Source organism: Euprymna scolopes, chromosome 21 (assembly GCF_053919585.1).
Source record: "Euprymna scolopes isolate OS-2025 chromosome 21, ASM5391958v1, whole genome shotgun sequence".
Classification (NCBI taxonomy): Eukaryota; Metazoa; Mollusca; class Cephalopoda; order Sepiida; family Sepiolidae; genus Euprymna; species Euprymna scolopes.
In genome coordinates, this window is record NC_136502.1 from 108,561,286 (window position 1) to 108,581,584 (window position 20,299).

At 34.1% G+C, this 20,299-nt stretch overlaps 1 protein-coding gene across 1 annotated transcript in view; it reads right to left on the reverse strand.

Annotated features, from left to right (window-relative positions):
• The window catches only part of LOC145242992 (protocadherin gamma-C4-like), a 314,328-nt gene that overhangs the window by 17,271 nt on the left and 276,758 nt on the right, over nucleotides 1-20,299 (reverse strand). Inside the window, exon 3 of the mRNA XM_080106118.1 lies at nucleotides 13,837-13,945. Within this exon, the coding sequence (XP_079962244.1) occupies nucleotides 13,837-13,945 (109 nt within the window). The remainder of the gene's footprint in view (nucleotides 1-13,836; nucleotides 13,946-20,299) is intronic.

A 20,299-nucleotide genomic window follows, 5' to 3' on the forward strand; every position in this document is an offset into this window, starting at 1 on the left:
CCAGTATAGAGGGTTTCCCCTCCATTGACTGGTACAAATTATCTTAAGTGCAGCATCTGCCGGAACAGATGGTATTTATTTGCTCCCCCACTGAGCATGTGGGGTTGCCCCCACATCTGGTCTTTGCTAGTCATAGCTTGCAGCATCTGCCGGAACAGATGGTGTTTATTTGCTCCCCCACTGAGCAAATTAGGCACAAGGCCGTTTTTAATGTGAGGTAAAAACCAGCTCCCCTAAAAGGGGTCACTCTGGTTACCAAAAATAATAATTGTCCCAGTATAGAGGGTTTCCCGGCACAAACCATCTTAAGTGCAGCATCTGCCGGAACAGATGGTGTTTATTTGCTCCCCCACTGAGCAAATTAGGCACAAGGCCGTTTTTAATGTGAGGTAAAAACCAGCTCCCCTAAAAGTAGGCAAAAAGGGGGCACTCTGGTTACCAAAAATAATAATTGTCCCAGTATAGAGGGTTTTTATTTAAATGCTGCCCACATCAGCATTATGTGGCACAAGGCCGGAAAGTGGGAACCCCGCAGGCTCCCCTAAAGGAGGGGCACTCCTGCAATTTTAAAAATTGCCTGGGTAACCCCGTCGGCATTCCCCGGTCGGGGCGCCTCAGGCAGCAAGCAATAAACTTGCCCCACCGGAAAGCCCGGTGGCAAGGCCTGGGAGGGTGGACCTCCTAGGTATTACCCAGGCGGTTCCCAGTATAGAGGGTTTCCCCTCCATTGACTGGTACAAATTATCTTAAGTGCAGTATCTGCCGGAACAGATGGTATTTATTTGCTTCCCCACCGAGCAAACTAGGCACAAGGCCGATTTTTAATGTGAGGAGTGAAGGGGAAATGGGGACCAACTCCCCGGGGAGTAGGGGAGTTGGATAGTGACAATTGGTATGAAGGGTTGCCCCTACATTGACCAAGGTCTTATATGTGCGGTTGCCCACACATATGGTCTTTGCTTGCAGCATCTGCCGGAACAGATACTACACTTTGATCTTGACCAAAAGGCCAAGGGAATGTCTTTGATAGTAGTGTGGTAAAATATAGACTATTGCTGCCAGTAATATCTTGTAAAACTTATAATCACAGGTTCCCATGCCAGTTGACTGTTAGATAATTTCATTCTGAAGTATGTATCTATATAATTATAAAACTAAATGATCTTGTAACACTGTATGTAACCCACTTTCCGGTTTACGACATCCGGCTGCGCATGCGCGCATGACCTGCGCACTGAAATATTAACGTTATTATTTCGAAATTATTATTTAACATGGGAAGAGTGGGGTTTAAAATAAACAAAAAGCAAAAGAACAATTGGGCCGCTGAAATATTAACGTTATTATTTTGGAATTATTATTTTAACATGGGAAGAGTGGGGTTTAAAATAACTTAAATGTAATACAGAAATTAACGATGTAAAAAAAAAAAGCAGGTATATCAAAATTTGAATTTAACTATAATAAGTATTATGATATCTGTTCAGTGCACATTTACCTATAAGTATGGCTTATGATTCAGTAACTGTAAAATTCTTTTCAAAAATAATCAATTATAATAAACAGAACGACTCATAGAAATCTATCTATATTCTTTTTTTTTCATTTTAATATACTTTCATAGAAATGTTTCTGTTATGTCACAAAAAACTATTTTCTTTACGTCACAAGTGTCACGCTCATACATGAATTCCATAGCTAATATAACATACTAACCCAACGGGTCACGGGTAGTCTAGTATATATATATATATATATATATATATATATATATATATATATATATATATATATATTAGATATAATAGTTGTAAATGAAATAATGTGTTGTGCCATTACTAACGCAGTAAGCCGTAGTTACAACGAAACACATGCGCGTGGATAACTATTTTATAATAAATAAAATAAATAATATAAATAAATAACAATACATACATACATACATAGTAAGTTATGAAAATATATATGACAATTAAGCTACACAGAATTTTCAGCATTTCATTCTTGTGAGTACTCTTCAGGCTAATCAGTGAGTAAGGCTAGCCTGACAAGTTCTCATGAGAATGAAACACGGAAGATTTTGGGGAGTTTAATTGCCACATATATTTTAATAATTTACTACCTAGCTCTACTCACATCCTGAGCACTATTGAAGTAAATACTTAAAGTCGGCACATAAAATATTACATTTCTTTATAAAACTTAATTTGGATACATTAAATATTATATATATATATATATATATATATATATATATATATATATATATATATATATATATATATATATATATATATACAGGGTGGTCAAAAAGTCAGGTAACATTTTAAAGAAAAACGATATTAGAAAAGAAAGAAGAATATAAATGACACAACACATAGATTTAAAATTAAAGTTTATATATTACACTCAAATATTTAAACAAATAATATTAAACGAATAGAGATTATAATGGATCACATTGTTTTTTCTACCTTTAACATGTTACCTGACTTTTTGACCACCCTGTATATATATATATTATGTTTTATTTACAGAAAGTTTAAATGAGTCATCGGTACCGTCGGTTTCAAACATGATAATTAGGGACCGTTTTAGATATCCATATCAAGTTATCGGCTGAAGAGAGCTTGATATGGGAATCTAAAACTGTCCCTAATTATCAGGTTTGAAACCGACGGTACCGATGGATTATCTCATCTAAACTTTCTGTAAATAAAACATAAATAATACGCTTTTATTTTCGGATTTTTCCTTATAATAGAGCACTCTGCTGGAATCCTTTTCCCAGAAAATATAACGAAACACAGAAAATATGACGAATATATATATATATATATATATATATATATATATATATATATATATATATATATATATATATATATATATAAGAAATAGGGCGACATTGCATAGTTAAAAGAGAAAACTCGCAAATGCTAACAATAATAACACAAATAACGGCATATATATATATATATATATATATATATATATATATAATCTGCTGTCTCGTAACTTACAACTGAATTTCAATTTTAAGTCAAATCTGATTTTATAGCTAAAAAAATTATTCTTCCGAAGCGCAAGCGCAGGCATTGTGATTACTTGATAAATTATTCAGATTTGATATCGTCATTTTGTTTTTGTTTTTCGTCTCATGTTTTTCAGCCGCATTCTTCTGCCTTTGACAAGAGAATGTTATATCCAATTAGCTTTGAACCTCATCCAGTCTTCTTTTTTTTTTTAGGACAGATTTTCCTCTCTCCGAGTGATATCAACTCTCTGATCTGACCATCAAAGATTCATACTGAACTTAAATGGAAGAAGCAGCAGCAGCTGAAATCTTTTAAAAAACAAAATGGCTACCGCACACTTTTAAGTTCACGATGACTCTTTCATACTCTAATCGTTGATCTCATTGGAAGGTTTACAAAACCTCAAATGAAGAAATAAAATTGGATGAGATTCACAGATAGCTACGAGGTGTCTTCAATAAGTTTCCAGACTTTTTCCGTATTGACACATTTATTGATAGTACACACATTAAACTCTAGTCCCCTCCGAAGTAATCTCCTCCGGCTGCAATGCAGTTATTGTACAGTTCCAACAACTTCTGGAAGGCCCATGGAAGTTCTCTTGTGTGAGCCCGTCAATTACCTTCCTCACAGCTTCTTGAATCTCCTCAATTCTCATGACGACAGACTCTAAGGTTTTCCTTGAGCTTAAAGAAAAACAAAATGTCACAGGGAGCAAGGGCTACACTATAGGGAATATGAGGAACTGTCTTGATGCCAACTTGCTCAAATAGTCTGTGACAATGATGGAGTTGTGGACTGCATTTGAGCAAATCTTCCTCATATTCAGTTCCTCGCAAATAATTGTGTGACAGTGCGCACACTGACATCAATCTGTGCATTTATTGTCTCTAAAGATACACGACGGTCCTTAACTTTTTATTCGGCCAATTCTTTATTTGGCCAATCAGATCTCGTATTTTGACTTCCTTATTCAGTCCTAGTAACATACATTCAATCATAGCAATATATACATTTATTCTAGTTATATATACATTAATTCTTAATAATATATACATTCGTTCTTAGTTATATATACATTCATTCTAGTTATATATACATTAATTCTTAATAATATATACATTCGTTCTTAGTTATATATACATTCATTCTAGTTATATATACATTAATTCTTAATAATATATACATTCGTTCTTAGTTATATATACATTCATTCTAGTTATATATACATTAATTCTTAATAATATATACATTCGTTCTTAGTTATATATACATTCATTTTAGTTATATATACATTAATTCTTAATAATATATACATTCGTTCTTAGTTATATATACATTCATTCTAGTTATATATACATTAATTCTTAATAATATATACATTCGTTCTTAGTTATATATACATTCATTCTAGTTATATATACATTAATTCTTAATAATATATACATTCGTTCTTAGTTATATATACATTCATTCTAGTTATATATACATTAATTCTTAATAATATATACATTCGTTCTTAGTTATATATACATTCATTCTAGTTATATATACATTAATTCTTAATAATATATACATTCGTTCTTAGTTATATATACATTCATTCTAGTTATATATACATTAATTCTTAATAATATATACATTCGTTCTTAGTTATATATACATTCATTCTAGTTATATATACATTAATTCTTAATAATATATACATTCGTTCTTAGTTATATATACATTCATTCTAGTTATATATACATTAATTCTTAATAATATATACATTCGTTCTTAGTTATATATACATTCATTCTAGTTATATATACATTAATTCTTAATAATATATACATTCGTTCTTAGTTATATATACATTCATTCTAGTTATATATACATTAATTCTTAATAATATATACATTCGATCTTAGTAATATATACATTCATTCTAGTTATATATACATTAATTCTTAATAATATATACATTCGTTCTTAGTTATATATACATTCATTCTAGTTATATATACATTAATTCTTAATAATATATACATTCGTTCTTAGTTATATATACATTCATTCTAGTTATATATACATTAATTCTTAATAATATATATACATTCGTTCTTAGTAATATATACATTCATTCTAGTTATATATATACATTAATTCTTAATAATATATACATTCGTTCTTAGTTATACAGGGTGTCCGTAAAGTTACTATACAGTCTTATTGTTTTATACAAATAAATATTTTAATACAATATCTTACTGTACTGTTAATATATTACAGGGTGTCTGTATAGTAACTTGTAAGACTGTATAGTAACTTTACGGACACCCTGTATATACATTCAATCTTAGAATTATATATACATTCAATCATAGTAATATATACATTCAGTCTTAGTAATATATACATTCAATCTTAGTAATATATACATTCAATCATAGTAATATATAGATTCAATCAAAGTAATATATACATTCCATCTTAGTAATATATACATTCAGTCTTAGTAATATACACATTTAATCTTAATGATATATACATTCAGTTTAGTAATATATACATTCAGTCTTAGTAATATACACATTTAATCTTAATGATATATACATTCAGTTTAGTAATATATACATTCAGCCTTAGTAATATATACATTCAGTCTTAGTAATATAGACATTCAATCTTAGTAATGTATACATTCACTCTTAGTAATATATACATTCAATCTTTATTCATGTAGTTGTATACATTCAGTCTTAGTAATATACATATTCAGTCTTAGTTATATATGCATTCACTCTTAGTAATATATACATTCAGCCTTAGTAATATATACATTAAGTCTTAGTTATATCTAGTAACACTGTGAGCTTTTGCAATAAGCAAAGTGTGTAAGGTGGGGAAGGGTGTGAGAGTACATGTGAGCTGGTGATTCGAATTTGCTAGCCAGCTGATTACTGTCAATCTTTATTTGGATTGGTTTATATAACACTTTTGGATACTCATAACACTTTTGGATACTCATCCACCTCCAACTGCAACACCCATTTCAGAATTTTGCAAATGCATTTAGTGTAGCAGCAACCCTCACGGGTCATGGTTTCTATTGAATTGCGTCTGGCTCCCTTTTCACAAAAATAAGCAGAGGAACTTTCCACTTTCATACATATAGAGACATTTTAATCAGCTGCATCTACAGGTGTCCTTTGCAAATGTAAACTTCCGGCCAGGTGGATGTGCTTGCATCAATCAACTGGATGTTATTTCTTCTAACCAAGTGTAGTACCTCAAATCCAATATTAAACAAATATTTAATTTTACAAATTTCTAACACCCTCGATAGCTTCTCCATCCAGATATACTTTCTACACATCTGAGTTCTTATCCATGTCCATAGTCTTACACTTTTTATACACAAACCGGTTATTCTCTCTCAAACAACCGGTAATTCCAACTGCACTTCTTGTGTCTCCAATACTTACAAGTACAACAAAAAAATTAATTGCATAGGGAACCTTTCCTCCTCCATACATACAGGCATACAGATGTATTTTCATCAGCTTCACGCACATATGTCTCTGCATCAAATCAGCAGATATTTAGACTTCCGGCCAGGTGGGTGTATATTCACTAATCAGTCAGGTGTAATTTCTTCTAACCAGATGTTTTGTCTGGTACCTCAGATGCAACATTCAATACATCTTCAAATCCAACAAATTTGACATCAAAGCAATGCTGTGTAGATTTGGTAGTATATACACCGAACGAATGAATAAGTAATACCCTTGTTGAATTTCTTTCGTCTGACCTGCAATCTATAGTTTCCTCTTGCCAAACATTCATGAGAAACACTCGTCTAGCTGGAAAAACTATCAATAATTTCTCCTTCTCTTTATCCGTTCCTAAACCTAAATGTAGATTCCATGAACAAAGCTTCTTTCTTAGAACTGCACACCTGTGGAATTGTCTTCTGTTTGCCTGCTTGCCAGCTGACTACAATATGGTCGTCTTCAAGTCTAATGTAAACAAGTTCTTGTTGAGCCGTTCCCCTTAAGTAATCCAATTTACCAAATTTACACTACTAACGATTCCTATGATATTGTCCCATTTACTACTGCACACGCTTTAACCGTTATCTTCGAGTAGCCTCTGGGCCTTGATAAGTGGTGACTCCTATGTAAAAAAAAAAAAAATGGAGGAGGTTTACAGGGAATAACAAATTCATCAGTAATCTGCAACTTCATGTATATCCAGATCATGAGAAAGATGATATACAGTGTCTGGCATTCACAAATGGTTATCCAAACTGGCACTGGCCAGATTTCCCATCGTTTAACTTTGATGAACTATCAAGAATTGGTGTGGCAACACGATTGTGTCATATTAGTATATACACCATTAGAATGCAAAAAAGATATTTATCCGCTTTTTTTCCTCGAGTCTCACTGATCTTATTCAATACGTTTCTGTTCGCTAATCACTGTTCAGTTGAAATTTGAGTAAATAATTAACACTGAAATATTTTGCATTAAAATGTTAATGAGTTTGCCTTTGAGCTGCATTCTCTGGCTTCTTCGTTTCTCTTTTAAATCTCATTAAGTTCTCTTTCAGCAAAGATACAAATCTCAAGTTGCACAATACAGGAATTCACTGCTCATCCATAATTCGGACTTTTTTTTTTTTTAATAAATCAGCTTAAAATCTTGAAAACATTTCATCTGAACAACCGTTATTGCATTAGAATATTTACATAAGTTTATGATGAGAATATCAAAATTGCAGAGTGGTTGAGACATGTTTTTCAATAAATTCTGGAATTAGAATTCAAATATATCCACCCTATTAGAAATATGCTGTTCATTTTCAATTTCAAATAAACAAATGACAAATTCACAATCTCACAATGTATATATTTCAGGATGTTTGATAAATTTAAAATCAACCTGAATAAAAAAATATGTAATTTTATGCTAAAAACACCAAAATTGAAACTTAAAAAAAACAAAACAAAAAAAATAAAACGATGTGATATGACGACTCCCAGCATGCTTGTGGTATTATGGTGAATGAGAATTTTAGCTAGGACTAGCATAGACCAACCAAAGGTACAGTGACGAGGATGACTATAGAAACCCCCACCCCAATTTTTAAGTAGCCTTGTGCCTAATTTTTTGTTTTGTGATTTTTTACAAATATATATATAAATTTTGGTTGGTTGAAAGCTTTTCACAAAATCTCAAGTTTCAATTAAGATGAATACTGGATAACACTAAAAAAATTAAAAAAATATGCCAGCCATTCTATTCGTATTTTTTCCCCCAATTTCAATTTCTCACAAACATATGACGTCACAAAATAACATTCTTATTAGTGATGGGACGATTCCAAGTTGTTTCTCGACTCTGATACAATTTAAAAATAAATGTCTAAATATATAGAGACAAATAATCTTGACTAAAAATATAACCTCAACCTTAGCATAGGAAACAAACTTGATCAAAAAACCATAACTTCTGCCTTCATAACAGATTCACATTGTATTTAGATGTCACTTATGATATACAGGTTTTAGTCATGGAAGCTTCTCGAGACAACGAAAGGGTCTAACAAGAACAGAAGATGATTATTGGCTTTAGCCTTGAGAAGTCCAAGGCTGTATTTAGAAGGAAAACAGTGAGCAGGAACAAAGTGCCACAAAATTGCAGTCCTTGGAAAGGAGCTAATGGAATAGGAAGTTGTATTACAATGAGGTATGAAAAGAGAGAATTGATGAAGCTCACTAGACCAACGAGTCAAACGAGCTGGAACAAAGGAAGCAGAGAATAAATCAGATAATTCTGAAGAACACATGACATAATATTTGTAGAAAAGACTGAGACTAGCAACATTACATCTGTGAAAGTGAGGTTGCAGTAAAAAAGGAAGTGTGCGGCCAATCAAATTCACATACGTTTCTGCAATTTATCAAGAACCTTTGAATGACACACAGATTCAACAGCCCAAATACAGGGTGTTTCAAAAGTATTGGGAACATTACAACATATTTAAAATCGGTATATTCCCAAGACTTTTGAAACACTCCATACCTTGTCTGATAGTAGATTGGTTGGTGTGAGAAAGTGTTTAAAGCGATCAAGAGAAATTATTTCAAATATTATTTTATGGATATTAATACGAACACTGACAACGAATAATTTTTTCCACCATTTTTGGAACAAAATCTTGAAAGCATTTCATTTAAACAACCGTTATTGCACTGAAATATTTACATAACAGAATATCAAAATTGCAGAGTGGTTGAGACATGTTTTTCATAAATTCTGGAATTAGAATTCAAATATATCCACCCTATTAGAAATATGCTGTTTATTTTCAATTTCAAATAAACAAATGACAAATTCACAATCTCACAATGTATTTTAGGATGTTTGATAAATTTAAAATCAACCTGAATAAAAAAAAAATACATCATTTTATGCTAAGAAAATCAAAATTGAAACGTAAAAATTAAAAAAAAACAAACAAAAAAAAACGTGTCATTTGGGAATCTTAAATAGGATAACAACCGGTGTGCTTGCGGTATTATGGTGAATGAGAACTTTAGGTAGGGTTAGGGTTAGGGTTAGGTACGGTGATGAGGAAGACCATAGAAACCCCTCTCCCCAATTTTGTACATTCGTGTATTAATTTCTTTTATTGATGGCACAACAACCGTTATTCTCAAGTGGCTTTTGGCTTTCATAAGTTTTGACCCAATAGTACAAAAAGGGTTGCTATGAGTGTTCTGCCTACGATTTATCTGTCCAGAAAAGCAGGAGGTATGGGTCTCTTAGAAAATGACCATCATCGTTGTGCAACTATTGTGAGCCTATTTGATGAGTTCCCAAAATCCAAACCTCAAAATGGTGAAAAAACACCATAAAAACACTCGTCTAGCTGAATCCACTGTCAAAAATTTCCCCCACTCTATATCTGTGCCTAGATCAAAACGCGGGATCCATGAACAAAGCTTCTTTCTTAGAACTGCACGCCTGTGGAACTCTGTTCCGTCTGCCTGCTTCCCACCGGACTACAACTTGGATGTCTTCAAGTCCAATGTTAACAAATTCCTAATGAACCGCGCCCTTAAGTAAACACTTCATCAAATCTCCACACTAACGTAATGTACTTGCAATGACCCTTATCCCTGAATTTTTAAACAAGACTGTCTTACAAATGAGGCAGAATCAGGAAATAATTCTGCTATGGAAATAGCCCAAAAAATCGCCAAAAATACATCAAGAATTTCCACTGCAAGAAACTCGAAGAACAGGCCAACTAATAGCGTGCCAAGCATTTTCTGGGTGAATTCATCCAGAACTGTATAGCTAAGGAAGGCTCAATAGATTAGCTAAAAAGAGGATCGTTCCACTATGATCAAGAGAGGATTATAATGGTTGGCAAAGATCAAGGCTTGATGACCATTGCTTTTAAAAAGATGAATGGTCTCAGCAATGACAACAAGTGCAGCTTCTGCCATACAGAAGTACAGAATGTAAGGTTCTACTGAAGGATAGCTATTATACAATGCCACACAATGGAGTATGTAAATATTTCCACTGAACGAGCTGTAAAGAGTTGAACATCGAACGCAGTAGAAAGTCCTGAGGACATATATCAGAAAGAATAGCTGGAAATAAGTCATACATGATCAACATTGACTATTCTTTTTCCTACAGCTAGGTACCTAGAAAATAGAGTTAACACAGTGATATGGAACAAGAAGAAGAAAGAAGCAACCTTAGTAAAAGTTAGTGTCTTCAATGATGCTGGGTCAACATTGACTATTCTTTTTCCTACAGCTAGGTACCTAGAAAATAGAGCTAACACAGTGATATGGAACAAGAAGAAGAAAGAAGCAACCTTAGTAAAAGTTAGTGTCTTCAATGATGCTGGGTTAAAGAGATTTGAGAGGGAAAAGATAATGAAATAATATTAAGCTTTTATGTATGACATGAAAAGAAATTGGAATCTTAGGAAGATTGCCATCATTCCAGTAATTATTGGTGCAACTGGAGTCATGAAAAGAATTTCAAAGCCTAACTGGCAAACATACCTGATGAACCAAGTGCAAGGGAGATTCAAGCAATTGCATTTAAAGGGACTGTCAGAATATTTTTAAGAATCTCTCGATTGGAATATATGAGATAGCAGGTGAATGTCTGGCACCCAGGAGGATGCTCCATTCTCAGTTTGAACAAAATCATAAAAAAAAAGAACCCCTGTTTGATTCATCATCTATATATTAATACGATAGCATGTGTATTCTTTTGTGTCATGCTTACATCCGGGTCGTTTAATTGTTATGTTCTTCTAATCCTTGTAATAAATAATTTTATCAAGAATTCTTCATAAGTTTTGGTTTCGGTTTCGATTCAAGCTAATGCACCCAAGTAATACGGATATATATTTTTTTATTTTTGAAATCGCAACTTTATAACATATAAAAATCGATAGAACATTAACTCTATAATAATATATACGAAATCTGCAAGAATTAAAATATCATATTTAAGCGTACTTTATGACCGGGCTTTACCGGGTGTTCATGCTAGCTTAAATAAATACTTTTGCAGTTTTAACAAAAGAGCTACAATAATATCAGAGCGTATCGATTTACACTGAACATCTACAGAATGCCAACATCAATATATTGCATATGAATGAGTTCCCTGTGGAATTTCCACAGGTCCCGCTAGTTGAAAATTATTAGCATACAGCATAATCAGGTTGACACACCAGTTCCCATTATATCACCAAAGTTAAGTAATGTTGAGTCTGGTCAATACTGAAATGGGTGACCATTTGGTAACATCGGGTGCTGGTACATGCTCTTAGCTTATCTCAGTACTGTTTCCAGTCATCCGGCACTTTCTCTTGCCACCGGAATCAAGCAGCATCGACTCAGGAGAGATGCGGTTGGAGATTGCGCAACTGTTACTTCACAATTACATATGCAGCCTCCCTTGCAGGTTGTATCCATTGTCTCTAAAGACAGAACGAAGAAAGCTGCTGATATTTATTTCCCTCCCATAATAAGAAATGTGGCAGAAGGGTCAGAAATTAGGATGGAAAAGTTACCGCTCTGGAGGAGAAGTACTCTGACCTTGCAAACGTTGCCTTGATAGCCACATCGGCATTTCCCATTTGTGGCAGTTCAGGTGATTAGCAATAAACTAATCCCTTCCCATAGAGAGAAGGCAAAGCCTGAAAGGGTGGACCTCCTAGAACTGCACAGGTCCAGTTTCATACCAGCAGAAAAAAAGGTCATTACAGGAATGGTTTAGACTCAATAAGCAGAGAAAAAGTCATTATAAGAATGGTCTAAACTCTGTATATTTTGGGGTCGAGAGATAAAATTCATGGAAAGACATTTTGCTTTTGTAAAAAAAAAAAAAATATGCTCAACAATTTCCCCCTCTCTCTATCTCTGCCTAAATCTAAATGTAGATTCCGTGAACAAAGCTTTTTTACTTTTACTACAACTATCTGTCTGTGGAACACTGTTCCACTGGCCTGCTTCCCGGTCAACTACAATATGGTAGCCTTCAAGCCAGTCTAATATAAACAAGTTCTTGTTGAGCTGTCCCCATAAATAATCCAAATTCTACCGAATCTACACAACGATTATTGCGCTACCACCTTACATTCATTAACCCTTATCCTCGCATGTCCTTTGGGTCTTGATAAGTGGTGACTCCCTTGTAAAAAAAAAATAAATAAATAAAATGGTTGTGAAGAATCAAATATCTATGTGTAAGATGTGATACTATTTGAGTCTAAATTCTAAAAGCAGAAACAACAACTTTATATCTTAGACAAAGCTTGTGTTAAACCAGATAAGGTGTAATGCTAAATCTGTTCCTTTCAGCTGCATGCATATGTAGTATGCTGACAATAAACTAGGTCGAAATATATTTCTGCTATAAAACCACTTATGGTGTATTGACGATCCACCCTATTCATAATTAAATGGACTCTTTCAGACACTATGTATAAAGTATTCAGTTTCCTATCGACTATGGATCGCTAAATACCAGTCGAGGATCTTTTCTTGACAATTGGTCAGACGGAAACTGGTGTAATGAAATGCAGACACGCGTATGCAAATACAAATGACGTCACCAGTAAAGAATAAGACTATAAAAAAGGAGAAAGGACACGTTAGAGTAGACGATCACGTTAGAGACGTGGATGACGTTCAAGAGCATGTTAGAGGCGTGGGTGATGTCACAGCCATAACGAGAAGTCACACATGACAGTTGAATGAGGAATTAAATGTCGTTGTTACCATCGGAAAAAGCAAGTTGAATTTCTTTCCTATTCTTTTCTACTTTGCAACTGAGACTACAACGTGTTGGTAACGCTACAGTGACCTTTTATCTGAGGTTGCAACATTCATCTTTGGGTAGTCATAAGAGGTCTACTTTTTTTTCTGGTGGAGTAAATTTATTGGTTTGCCTAAAGCACCCTGACTGGAGACTGGGGAATGCCGACGAGGCTGCTCAGGCACTTCTTAATAGTATAGAGCGCTTCTCTTTTAAGGACGCTGGCTTGCCTCCCCCCCCATCACCACCATCCGACCTTGTGTCACATCTTTCTGCACTAGAAAGGAAGTAAATACCAGCAGTCTAGGAGCGGTATTTCTGTAACATACTAGTCTTGTAAATCTACCAGCGCGTGGTCTTATTTATTATTAGTCCTTCAAGGTCACAAGGTCACCGGTTTAATTAAAAAGATCAAAGTTTTAAATGGAGAAGGAGTGACTTACCTTGTTCCTTCAGAGAACATTCTGCGTCGCCTCCAATTTCGCCATTACAATCAGCAGACATAAACTGCTTATAATCGTTATCTTTACCGCGAGATATTCCGCTAATGTCCTGCGAAAATAAAAAAAGAAATTATTGAAACGCGTAAATAATAAAGTATAACGTTTCTTTCTCTTTTACAAACGGGTCAGCACATATTAAGGGTTAATGAGTGTACGGTAGTTATTTGGGACAATAGTGTAGTCATTGTTAGTAGTGGAAATGTGGTATCGTTAGATTAAGAAGACGATTCAATAAGAACTTGTTTACGTTGGACTTGAAAACGACAATATTGTAGTCAGTTGGAAAGCCGACAAGTGGAACAGAGTTCCACGGGCGGACAGTTTTAGATAAAAAAAAAAAATTATTCATGGAATCTACGTTTAAGTTTAGGCACCAATAGAGAGTGTGGGAAATGTTTGATAGTGATTTTTTGCTAAACGAGTGTTTTTTTGTGAAAATTTGGCAAGAGGGGGGGGGAGGTACTTGTACAGTTTAATCAAGACATTAAAAAATGAAAATATCGAAAAAAGTTTATATTCTACGTATCCGTTTTGGACTCAAGATCTCGCCCCCCCCCCCAAAAAAAAAACTCACTTAATTTGATTGAGTAGTTTCCTTTTTACAGCGGGAAAAACACTTTTTTATGAAAGCGCGTTGAAGCCAGCCATCTCGGAATTTTTTGAACACGCCACGGGGAGATAACTCAGTTTAAAGCGCTGACACTCCCTCCCCATCTTTCATACTAGCTTTTCTTCCTAAAATCGAACCTTTTGTTCGGTATCATAACAAATTGTTTTTTCGCTGTAAAACAAAAACTACTTGATGAAATTAAGTAAAAATATTTTTTTCTGGAGACTTCGTTCCATAATGGATACGTACAATATAACCTTTTTCGATATTTTCATTTTTTAATGTCTTCATTAAATTGTACAAGTACCAGAGGGGGCATAGTCGAACACTTGCTATGAAAATAACAAAAGAGGAGAGACAAGCTTGCAACGTCTCTTTTGTGGAAAAGATGTTACAGAAAAGAGAAAAGAGCATCACTTACTAGATTACGAAGTCAATTTTGAACTCTATCAAAGCAGGATATGTCTCTGAGCAGCTCATGCGCAGATGTGGCAACAGTACTCCATCTCAGGATGTACTTGGTTTTTATACAGGTAGAGGATTATCTTTACCGCTTAAAAATATAATTTATTTGTATAAGTCTTGAACATTTGTTGATCCTTATTAAATCCCAGGTAACGTCCGGTATCCCTGCGACGTAATCGTTTATAAAATATAATTCCTTGGCGAAAGCATCGTTATAAACAAGAAATAGTTCCTTTCAAAGATTTGTCATCTTGACAACAGAAAGTCGTGAAATGTTTGTTTTTTGTTTTTTTTCAATTTGATGTTGTCCTCTAGTCTAAGTAGTCCATTAACTTGTATCATTCCGCTGAAGGTTTAAATTGGCTCACGTTTCAACCAATTTTACCTGTGTAGTATAATTTTAATCCATTAAAGAAAAATTCATTTAATCACAAAGTCATTCATTTAATTCATTTAATCACAAAGTCTAATATATAAAAGTCTGTCTCCATATTTTCAAACGCTATCTCCCCCGAAACTAAAAGTCGCAGGGCGGAGCTAGGGGCCTCAAATAATTGGATTTTTTATGGACCATTCTTTTATGGGTCTTTAGCCAGTTAAAATAGTTTTTAAGGGGTCAAAAAAGGGATAAACATTTTGTACATTCATCTTAGTTTATTTTTTATTTTTAATTTTTAATCAATCCATAAGCGTGTCACATTGGTACAGTGGTAACGTCACCAGCTTTGAATGCTACAGTTTCGGTTTCAATTCTAACTGATGGCACCCAAGTACTTTTCCTTTTTCCTTTTGAAATCACGATTCTATAATAATGTATACGAAATCTGGACAAATTAAAATATCATATTTAAGTGATTTTAAGGTTATTTTGTGTGTGTGTGTGTGGGGGGGGTTGACTTATACATAGATAATGTTTTTGGAAATCCCCTGTTTTAACAATTTAATTAACGGCACAAAAGTAATAAAGAATGCAAGAGATTCATATGCTCAGTACGCTAAGTTTAAAGTAGCTGAGCAGCAGCTTGGTTCCCACCAGTTTTGAAGATTAACAAGCAGGATTTTCTCTATCCCAACCATCATCAATGGATTGGAGGTAATTTCGTCAGCATCTGACAAAGTAAAATTCTTTGCCAAGGACTTTGCAGTAAGTTCTACCCTTTGCAATCAGGGCCGCCTATCCCCTATATTCCCGCCTGTGATTGAAAACATGCTATATGACATACAAATATCTGTACATGATGTTGCCAAGATTATCAAAAACATTGATTCCAGTAAGCAATTGGCCTCAACGGCATTCCAAAAAGTTTCAACTAAAACTAGCTCCCATATTTACAAAGCTGTTTAAACATTGCCTTAAGGAGAAATGCTTCTCAACACCCTAGAAATCTTCATCAGTCTGCCGCGTATTTAAAACTTCTGGAAATTGGTACAGACTAATCAGTCCTCTGTGCGTCTAAGTTGCTGGAATCTGTGATAAACAGAGAAGTGGTCAACCACCTCAGCAAAAATAACCTGCTAAATGACATGCAATCTGGTTTCCATTCTGCAAGATATACAGCTGATGTACTAACTGTTATATTACATAGGATTAGTGAATCTATCGACAGGAGATTCGTTTCTAGAGTAATGGCCCTTGACATATCAATTGAAATGAATGATTCGTCTTGGAGAAGCTCCATGTCTTGACAAGCTTCTGGGACTGACCTTCACTACTGATCTGAAATGGAACACATACATCAAATCTGTTGCCAAGATGGCTGGAAAAATGGTTGGATCACTCTACCGCTCTAATAGGTATCTCACTGTCGATGCAACTCTTTATCTGTATAAGAACCAGATACATCCTCAAACAGAGTACTGTATACCATATCTGGTCAGGTGTTACTCGGCACACACTCTCCTGCTTTGTGAAATTTTAAAATCAGCTTTGAAACCAAGTAGGTGATGCCCTTTTCTCTTCTCTGCAACATCTTTCCCACAGAAGAGACGTCGCAAGCTTGTCTCTGTTCTATCGTTATTTTCATGGCAAGTACTCGACTGAACTCCAATCTATGCCCCCCCCCTTGCCAAACTTTTACAAAAAATACCCGAAGAATTACAACCACTATTTATGATTTCTCTCACTCCCTATCTGTGCCTTAATCTAAACACAGATTCCATGAACAAAGCTTTTTTCCTAGAACTGCCTGCCTGTAGAACACGTCTGCTGACTAGCTTCTCGGTTGAATATAACTTCAAATCCAATGTAAGCAAATTCTTGTTGAGCCGTCCTCATAAATGACCAAATTCCATCCAATTTATACTATTAACAATTACTACATTACCTTAGATTCATTAACCCTTATCTTCGAGTAGCCATCAGGCCTTGATAAGCAGTGACTCAGAAGTAAAAAAAAAAAACAAGTTATTGGAATCCATATTAAATAAAGAAGTAGTCAACCACCTCAACAGAAACAACCTTCTTAGTGACATGCAATATGGTTTCCGCTCTGCAAGATCTGCGACAGATATGCTAACGGTTATATCTCATAGAATTAGTGAATCTCTTGACAAAGGCTTCCTTTCCAGGGCAATTGCTCTTGACATATCAAAGGCCTTTGATAAGGTACAGCATAAGGGCCTATTTCACAAGATTTCCAGCTACGGTATTACTGGAAATGTTTACTCAATCATTAAATCATTTCTCTCCGATAGGTTTATAAGAGTAGTGGTTGATGGGCAGAAATCAGAGGCCCACAGTATTAATGCTGGAGTCCCTCAGGGGTCCATCCTGGGCTCAACTCTCTTCCTGATCTACATCAATGATCTCCCAAAACACATCATTCGTTGACATCTATGGTGATGACACAACCATCTATGGCAACACATCAAAGGCTGTAAATGACAAAGTTCTCTCTGATTCTCTCTCCTCTGATCTTGATCGCGTGGTACAGTGGGGGAAGAGGTGGCTGGTCACTTTTAATGCATCCAAAACCAAGCTTCTATCTTTACATCATCAACGCTCTGATCCCCATCTGGCATCAATTGAAATGGATGGCTCTTGTCTTGGGGAAGCTCCATGTTTTGACAAGCTTCTGGGTTTGACCTTTACTCATGATCTGAAATGGAACAAGTACATCAGGTCTGTTGCCAAGGACGTTGGAAAAATGGTGGGATCCGTCTATTGCTCCAGAAGATATCTCACTTCTGATGCAATTCTTTATTTGTATAAAAGCCAAATATGTTCAAGGATGGAGTACTGTTGCCACATCTGGGCAGGAGCTGCTAAAAACAGCCTATCCTGCCTTGACAGAGTACAAAATAGACTTTGTGGTTTAGTGGGGGGTGCCCTTCTCCCTTCCTTGCAGCCTCTCTCTCACAAAAGAGACGTTGCGAGCCTGTCTTTGTTTTATCGTTATTTCCATGGCACGTGCTTGTCTGAGCTCCAGTCTCTCGTCCCCCCTCGCCAATCTTTCACGAGAAACACCTGTCTGGCTAAAACTACTGTCAATAATTTTCCCCACTCTTTATCTGTGCCTAAATCCAAACGTAGATTCCATGAGCAAAGCTTCTGTCTCAGAAGTACACGACTGTGGAACTCTCTTCCGTTTGCCTGTTTCCCACCTGACTACAACCTGGATGTCTTCAAATCCAACATAAACAAATTCCTGACAAACCGCCCCCTTAAGTAAGATACTCTATCAAATCTCCAATACTAATGATTACTAAAATACTATCTCATTGATTACTGTACACGCAATAACCCTTATCCCTGAGTGGCCTCCGGGCCTTGATAAGTGGTAACCCCCCTGTGAAAAAATAATTTTAAAAATTGGATATTATGTTTTCTGTAAAAAAATAAAAACAATATTTAACATTTTAAAGAAAATAAACAAATAGTTTTTTTGTTTTTTTTTTTGTTTTGTCTTTTTGTTGTCTATTTAGATTTTCAAATTTCGACTTGAAGATTGATTGGGAATATAATTTCAAAAAGTTGACACTATAGCAGAGAACAGCGAGGATAAAAGACATTGAAAAGCTTAAATTTAAAAAAAGAAATTGTAAATTAATATTTATAAATCGACTTTCAAACTTAAGCGAAACGGACAAATCCGATTATAAGGAGATTTTTTTTTCATATCACATGCGATGGCCTTTACATAATTGACATGTCATTCATATTATTATTATTTTTTTTTTTTTTTACCTAAATGCATATTACGAAAGGAATTGGATTGCATATGCGAGATAATAAAGTTATTATTTGGGTTTAACATATTTGCATTACCACACACATTTTGGATTTTAATTTGAGTCTACGTGTCAACAACATAATTCAAGATTTTTCTTATGAGAACACTATCTCCTATTATCTTTTCGTATTAATAATAATTGATCTCTCCATATCTTTTCACCATTTTTTTAATCCTTGACTTTTAATGTATCCTTTTATTTAAAAAAAAAATAATCTCCCATTTTATGAAGCCTGAACATGGAACAATTTTTTTTTTTTTTTTTTTTGCATTTGTGACTAGCTTTCATATAATGCTGTTTCAATTAATGTTAGTACCAGCAAATTCATAGCCTCACTGTAATATTAATTTGCTAATATCTTTCCTCTGATGAAAAGAAGGCATTTCTTTGAAACTCCGAGGATTAAGGAAATTTCAATATATCTCATTTGAGTATCCTGTCGAACAATAAATTTATGTAAAATAAAATTTTACAGTCTTAAATTTTTATTCTTCTGTAACAAGCTCTATTTCATATTTTAGTTGTATTGAGTTTTCTTATTTGTTAGGATTACTCTATAAATATTAATATTTATATTTACTCCAAGTTTACAGAACCGTTTGGCTTCTAACCATAATCATTACTGATTGCTTATATATATACATATATATATATATATATATATATATATATATATATATGTATATATATATATATATATATATACTAGCAAAAATACCCGTTGTTGACTGGGTTCAAAAACAGCCTACAGAAAATGGACTCTGATTTATGAAAGTATGATAGGTTATGAAAAGGAAGGGTTTTAAAGAGATAGTTTCGAATTTGGGGGTATCAAAACCAAAACAAAATATGATGAAAGTAAAAATAAAATCGATAAACTCCATAATTTATTATACCATACCTGTTCACACTGAAACACTTATCACAATATTCTGTGGATCTATATTAAAAAACCTTGTTAAACTTTGTGACATATTTCCATTCTATAAAGGTCAGGCGCGAACGAACACCCCATAATTTTATTATACCATATTTCTTCAAACTGAAACATAATTATCAAAATATACTTACGCAGATAGATATGAAAAGTCTTTA